Source organism: Apis dorsata, unplaced genomic scaffold (assembly GCF_000469605.1).
Source record: "Apis dorsata unplaced genomic scaffold, Apis dorsata 1.3 scaffold_88, whole genome shotgun sequence".
Classification (NCBI taxonomy): Eukaryota; Metazoa; Arthropoda; class Insecta; order Hymenoptera; family Apidae; genus Apis; species Apis dorsata.
This window is the reverse complement of record NW_006263386.1, coordinates 1443912-1451455: the sequence shown is the minus strand read 5'-3', so window position 1 is coordinate 1451455 and position 7544 is coordinate 1443912. Positions and strand designations below refer to the sequence as shown.

At 29.5% G+C, this 7544-nt stretch overlaps 1 protein-coding gene across 1 annotated transcript in view; it reads left to right on the top strand.

Moving 5' to 3' along the window:
* LOC102676718 (kazrin) overlaps positions 1–7544 on the top strand; it is a 34307-nt gene that overhangs the window by 15040 nt on the left and 11723 nt on the right. Inside the window, exons 6-11 of the mRNA XM_031508525.1 lie at positions 40–129; positions 2380–2596; positions 3196–3463; positions 4347–4694; positions 5205–5328; positions 6739–6883. Of these exons, the coding sequence (XP_031364385.1) occupies positions 40–129; positions 2380–2596; positions 3196–3463; positions 4347–4694; positions 5205–5328; positions 6739–6883 (1192 nt within the window). The remainder of the gene's footprint in view (positions 1–39; positions 130–2379; positions 2597–3195; positions 3464–4346; positions 4695–5204; positions 5329–6738; positions 6884–7544) is intronic.

Here is a 7544-nt window from a genome sequence, read left to right as displayed (position 1 = left end):
CGCAATACTTTTTTTTTTTACTTATATATTTCCGCGCAGGCACACCGACAATTACGGTCGAGGGAAGCGGCCTCGACATGGACAGCATCTCCGTGGTTTCCTCCATTGCACCATCCCACATGTACCAGTGTAAGTGTCCAAACATAAATCGTTGATCGTCGTCTCCTATCCGTATCTTCATCGTCGTCCTCCTTTTATCTCTCTCTCTCTTTTTTCTTTTTATATTTTTTCTTTCTTTCTTTCTTTCTTTTCCCTTTGAACCTTTTCAAGAATTCCTTTGCTTCTTTTTTTCTCTGTTTCTCTGTGTGTTTCTCTCTTTGTCTATTAACTGTCTAGTATCCTGCAAACTGTGTTTCTTTCTTCTTCTTCTTTTTCTCGATTATTTATTCGACTCTGTTTTTTACGATTTGAATGTACGCTTCTTCCTTCGTCTTGAAACGATCGTTGCTTGAAATTCGTGTTAGGGAGCAGAATCGAATACGAGACGAGGATTTAAATATTGAGGAAAATTAGATTTGATTTGTTTAAATTAATAGAATTTCGGTAAGAGAATTCGAAAATGTATAAAATTCATTATAAAAGAGAAACTAAAATAAATATGAGTATTAAAAAAAATTTAATTAATATTTTTCATAAATATTAAAAATAAATAAAATTCATAACATGATTAAATTATTTTTAACATAAACATTTTAAAAACATGAATAACAATTTAATGAAAAATTGTATTATAAAAAGGAAAACTATTATCAATTATTTAAAGGAAAATAACTTCCATAAAGAAAATTGCAAAATTCTTTAAGACAGTAATTTTGCAATTCATGATACGTATATCTAAGTATGCATAATCAGGTGGTTGCTTTGAAGGTAATCGGTGGTCATTGATCGTAAGAATTGCAATCTCTGTCGCTGGGTTATTTGTTTATTTATCTATTCAATCCGGCAAACAATTAATATTAAAGGACCATTATGTCGTGGTTTCGCTCTAACAATCGGTTAATTGTGCGTTGTATGATGCGATGCATGCGCATGCACGTGTTGGAATAATCAGAAATATTTCATAATATCCGGATATATACTCCGTGCACACTGGCCAAGAATGTTCATTGCAAAATTAAAATTGCAATGCGATATTGCTAACGATATACATTTATATATATACATTTATATTTTCCACTTATATTTAATTCTGGAAAATTACAGGCTCGCTTTCCGTTGATTCGATTTAGTTTCATTTCACTCCGTTTCCTGAAACTCCTCCTCTAAACTTTCATCGTAATCTCATCAGACCCTTCGTCCTGCCTCGACGAACATCTAAGCTCTGAAAACAGTCTGCCTCGATGATGAAGCGAAATACCAACGAAATTTTGACTCTGTTTGCGTGCAGAAATATTGTACAATGACAGTACGCTGTGTGTTCTTTACGTTGCATCGAATGTTGTGAAGTGCATATGAAAGGAAAATTCGTGGAAAAGATGCTATAAATATGCTTGTTGATTCTCATTGTCTAATGGCTTATGGGTTATTTTTGATCATTCGTTCATGAAAATTAAATTCGAAGGATTAAAATGAATCATATGATTTTCATGTCAGAAGAAATTGAAGAAAATAAAGATGAAGAAATAAGAAGAAAGATTTAATAATTTCGTTTTGAAAGGATAATTTTTTTTTTAAACTTTTTTTGTACTTTCTGATAATATTCGAGAAACAGAGACAAAATATGTATTCAAAAAGATTTTGAAGTCTAGTTTTTAATCTGATTTATATTTTGTCTTTATTCTTCAATTACAATCAGAAAATATAATAAAAGTTTTAAAAAGAATAATGTCTTAAAATAAATCGATGTGAAAATAATCGTTTTAACGATTGAATATATAATTAAGTGATCCAAATGTAATATACAGAGTATTAATATATTTGGAACACTTTTAAGAAATCGATAGTAAAAACAGAAGTATTAGAATACAAAAATGTCGATTAAGATTTATTAATTAATTTATTAATTAAGCAATTTGCTTTAAACGAAAAGGGAACGAGACAGAGTGCGACAAAGATAAAAGGATTTCACTCTATCTCCGTCTCTTCAATTGCTTATAATTTAATAAATGAACCTCTACCAACTTTTGCATTTATTTTGGCTTTTAGATTCGATTTTCCACAAGTATATGGATCCTCACAAATACATAAAAATTCTATACATTCATGATACATTATCATGTTAAAATAAATAGCAAATTTTTAATACGCGTAATATTTGAATCAATATATTTTTTTTTATATTCAAAGCTGATATATCTCGTCTATATTCAGAGAAAAGAATTTATCAGGATGAAATTTAATCTATTGTTTTATATATATCGTTCATATTATATTTTTTAGCAGCGACAACGCCAAAGGATTGCAGCCCAACGTTGTCGCCTCTCAACGCTTTCTCGAGGTCTATGGACAATTCCTCGTTATCGCGATCGGTGGAACAGTTGTCAAGCCCGTTGGAATCAGAACCGAGAAGAAACAAGCAAAACACACCTGTCGCGGCACCTGCCGCCCATTCACGCTCCTCTGCAACTCGTGGAGGCACTTGGGGCTCTATTTCGAGGTGAGTGACTGCATTTATTACAATGCATCGATTCGACAGGATTAACATTTTCCCAATTATGTCAACCGCGATGTATTTCGATTATCTTCGAATTTACATAAATTAACTCGAAGAAAATGGCGATTTTATCTGTTTAATATGGAAATTATTTTATTAAATATAATGATTTTTGCGAATTCTGAATTTGATTTTTGAAATTATTTTAAAAAAAATGTATAAAAGAAATAAAGATAAGTAGAATTAAAATAACTTTAAAAAATAATTGTAACCAGTCTATTAATAACTAAAGTTAAAGGGTTTTATAAGATTTTAACATGATTTATAATCTTTTTTAAATTATCTATTAAAATATTAAGAAGCATTTCTCTTTTCTCAATTCTCTAATAGACTAATATAATTATAAGACTCATTCCAAATGCAATTTATAATTTCTCTAAATTATTATCAGATTGTTAAAAAAACGTATTCTAATTTTATCTTCTCGATTTTTTTTCATTGCATAGACGAATAATAAAATATCGGTTTCGAATCTTAGTGCTTTCACAGAAGTGTATAGCATCTTCTTAGCTCAAAGACAGTTTCTTCGTCTCGATTTTCAGAGTGTTCGCCCGTACGCGACATCGAAAGGCAGCGAACAACTCGAGCGGCGGAAGCGGAAGTAACGAGGGCTCTGACGGCTTCGATCCCTACAGATCATGGTCACCGCTCACGGAAGAAGGCTACGCGGAGAAACTTCGTTTGCTCAGAGAAGCCGCATCCGTGCCCATGGAACGATGGAGGGCACCGACTGTGTTGGCGTGGTTAGAGGTTGCCCTTGGTATGCCACAGTATGGTCCACGATGCGCTGAAAACGTTAAATCTGGGAAGGTGAGTGGACTCAGAGCAATGAAAAATTGATTGCAATTCTATAAATCGAACGAGACATTTCGTCTCTTGTGTCCTGAATAAAAGATATAAATAAGATATGTTATTCCAAGAATAACATGTTTGTGATTGAAAATCAATAAAACTTTTGAAGTTTGTTATAAATTTCTGTTTGGTATATTTAGAATTTATAGAATAATTAAATTTTATAATATTTTATATAGTTTATAACATACGTGTATTAATAGATATTGTTGAATTATCTAATTTATTAAATTATTTATCTAATTTATCTAATTTATTAAATTAATTTTTTGAATTGAATATCTAATGTTGGAGAAACTTTTCAATGATTCTTCAGTAAAATAAACAATATATTTTGAATTTTTATTCAAATATTTATATCTCATATATTTTATATATTTTAAACAAACAGAATATAAATAATTATATCAGATATTTTTTTTTCTAATCGAATTTTTCTCTTTTATTAATATATATAAAAAATAAAGTAAAATAAAGTAGTAATTTAAATGTATTATAATATATCGAATTTTGAGACAAGACTTTTCATATTCATAAATAGATAATCAATACGATTCTCTATTCCTTTTTTTTAGATAAATAATATCAATTTATCAAAAAATCATTGTATTATAATTGCAATAAATAAAAAGTATAAAAATTCACAATCTAATAATAAAAAAATGTCATTTAAACTTCTTACAAAACTCTTTAATGTACATGAAAAACTAACATAAAACCAATTAAATAAAATCATTAAAAATTAATCATACATTGATAATTTCGTCAATCAATCATGTATAACTCTTTAGAATAAACGTTAGAATTCTACGTTATTCGATTATAATATATTTTTTTTCAGGTTTTACTGGAGCTAAGTGACGCAGAATTAGAAGCCGGTCTCGGAGTGACACATCCCCTTCACAGGAAGAAACTTCGTTTAGCCATCGAAGAGCATCGACATCCGAGTCTCGTTCGATACCCGTGCATTGCTCAATTGGGTCACACTTGGGTCAGCTCGGAATGGTTGCCTGACCTTGGACTCGCTCAATATTCCGAAAGTTTCGCAACTAACATGGTGGACGCACGGATGCTCGATCATCTGAGTAAAAAAGAACTTGAAAAGTTGCTCGGGGTGACCAGGAAATTTCATCAGGCCAGTATCGTGCATGGAATTCATCTGTTGCGAATGCTGAACTACGATCGTCAGGTGAGAACAAATATATAAATTCAATTAAATTAGAAAAAGAATTTTAGAAATTTAGAAAAAGAATTTTACAATTTATACAAGTTATATATTTTAAAAACTGTGTTTCTTTTTCTTTTTTAATTCCATAGAAAAATAAATTTTCTGCTTATCCTAATGTATAAAGTTTTTTATAATAATACATACTAATTTTTATTTTGTGAAAAGTAAATTTATTTGCAATTCTATGATTATTAACAAATTTATTGTAAAATAATAATGTTGATGTTAATTTTAAGAAATATACTATATAGTTACAAATCTTTTATATTATGGAAAATAACTCTATATTCATTCACTATCGATTTTTAATAAATAAGTTATTTGTAAAATATATTATCTATTAATCTTAGAATTTAAAATTGATTTAGAATTATTAATTCAAGATTATTTATTCGAAATTAATTCAGTATTAGGAGTATGTTCTACTTAAACAGATAATAAGAAACATCGCAATTCGTACTTTTATAATAGGCACTCGCAGTCAGAAGACACCAATGCGAACAAGTGGATACAGATCCTCTGGTTTGGACGAACCAAAGGTTCATTCGGTGGGCGAGGAACATCGATTTGACCGAATATGCTGAGAATTTAAAAGGTAACCTTTTTCTAACAAATTTCCAATATCACAAATAGAATATAAAATTGATTTCTCAAAAAAATTTTCCTCTAGACTTGAGTAATAAAAGAATCTTGAAAGATTTAAACAGATCAAAACATGTTTAACACTAGATTTACGGAACCCGTCAATTTGATAGGTTTTCGATTTTATGCTTAAAAATTCTGAATATACAAATATTATTCTCTTAACATTATATATTGGTTTTTAATGATATAATACACCAAATATATATTTCTATTCGTTTTCTTTGGAACATTTATATTTTATTATTTCTAGATTGTATACCTATTTTTACGAAAATCCGTCAATTTGATGAATTAATTTATAGATAATTATTATAAAATAACAAAAATGAAATAACAATGAATAAAAAAAAATAATACCAAACAAATGATGACTGTTTAGCAATAAATATATAATCAAACAAGTTATTTATAATTGCGATATGATAACAAATAATCTCTTCAATGGTTCTCTTCAATAGAGAAAAGAAGTGATTTTTGTAAGTGAATCTGTCTTATTATTTTATATAAAACAAATAGATTTATGTGAAAGATAATTTCAACAGTACGTTTTGTAAAAAAAAAATAAGTGCTATTTGAAAGTTTAGCAAAAATTTATTTTCGTAAGAAGATTTGAATTTTTTAAGATATTTTCAAAATCTATCCGAAAAAATATATTTTTTTACGTTTATTATTATGGGCAAGTCTTCAAAAGATATAGAATTGATAAAAAAGAATAATAAAAAAAATAACCAGCATAAGACTAATCTGACAATATAAACGAAATTGAAGATTCTGACGACAATGGGAATGAAAATTATCACAATATATACCGTAAAAGAAAAAGAATGCGTATTATTTCAGATATTAAAAGCGAAAATGAAATAAAAGATGTTGATAATGAAAAAAATACTGTGAAAGCAAGATCCCATACATAGCCCCTTCATATGTTTTATAATTGCTTTTAGATTTATATAGCCATCAATACCTGTATTATTATACAAAGAGATTGGAGTAAACAAAATTCGAAAGAATTCTCTTTCAATTAGCTGAAGAATTAGGCAGTGACCATCACAACGAACAAAATAGTGTCAATTCAGTGTCTGAGGTCTAACTATGTTTGCATTAAATCTAACAAGTATATATGCGGAAAGTATACATCCAAGATAGAATTTACATGTAAAAAATGTATTGAAGACAATAGTAAATAAAAATCTATAGATTTTAAATAAATAATTTACAAAAAAAATTGCATTTTAATATACTTGTCAAAAAGACGGATTTCAGTAAAAAAAAAGATATATAGATCAACGTCCGTAAATCTAGTGTTAAAATCTATAAAATAGATTCAAAAATATTAAGAGAATTTTATTTGACGATACAGATTCAGGTGTGCATGGTGCTCTGGTCGTGTTAGAACCATCCTTCACCGGCGATACCATGGCCACAGCTCTGGGTATACCGCCAGCTAAACAGATGATCAGACGACATCTCACCGCCGAATTGGAAGCCCTCGTCGTTCCAGCAAGGTACTCAGTCTACTATCATCCAGAGGCCACATTGGACAACGCTCACTAATCGACATAAACGTCGTTCCTCGTTCGGCAAACGAGATCGACGTCGATAAACACGATTCATCCTCGTCTTCGTGCTCTCATTTCAATTAATTCTTTATTTTTCCTCGACAGGTTGCTATTCAAGCACTGAACTCACGCTAACATAATATATCGCTGTCGTTAATCACATCAAACAAATCAAAATAAACCGGACGACTTTGACAGTGAAAGAAATAATTAATCATACATTAATTAATTAGATTAATTTAATATAGGGAAAGAAGATGTAAAATTGTAGAAATTCTTTGAGATTCTCCCTTTTTCTGCCTTTCAGAATCGAGAAAAATGTTTCGAGCAGACATCTTTGACAATCTAATATAACCGCAGCTTGCCGGTATATTTTAGAGAGGAAATCGCTTCGTAGCGATAAGTGCATCGATTAAATCGAAATTTCGCTTGATAAATATAGGATTTTTAGAGAATCTCGTGGATCATTTTCTATTTAACAGAAAAATAAGATACTTTAGGAATTGTCGCTGAAATATTGTCAATTATCTATACGGAAATAATTAGTACACGTTTATACGCATAGAGACGATCAAAACGCGAGTACCTACGTAACGTTATTTCTCTA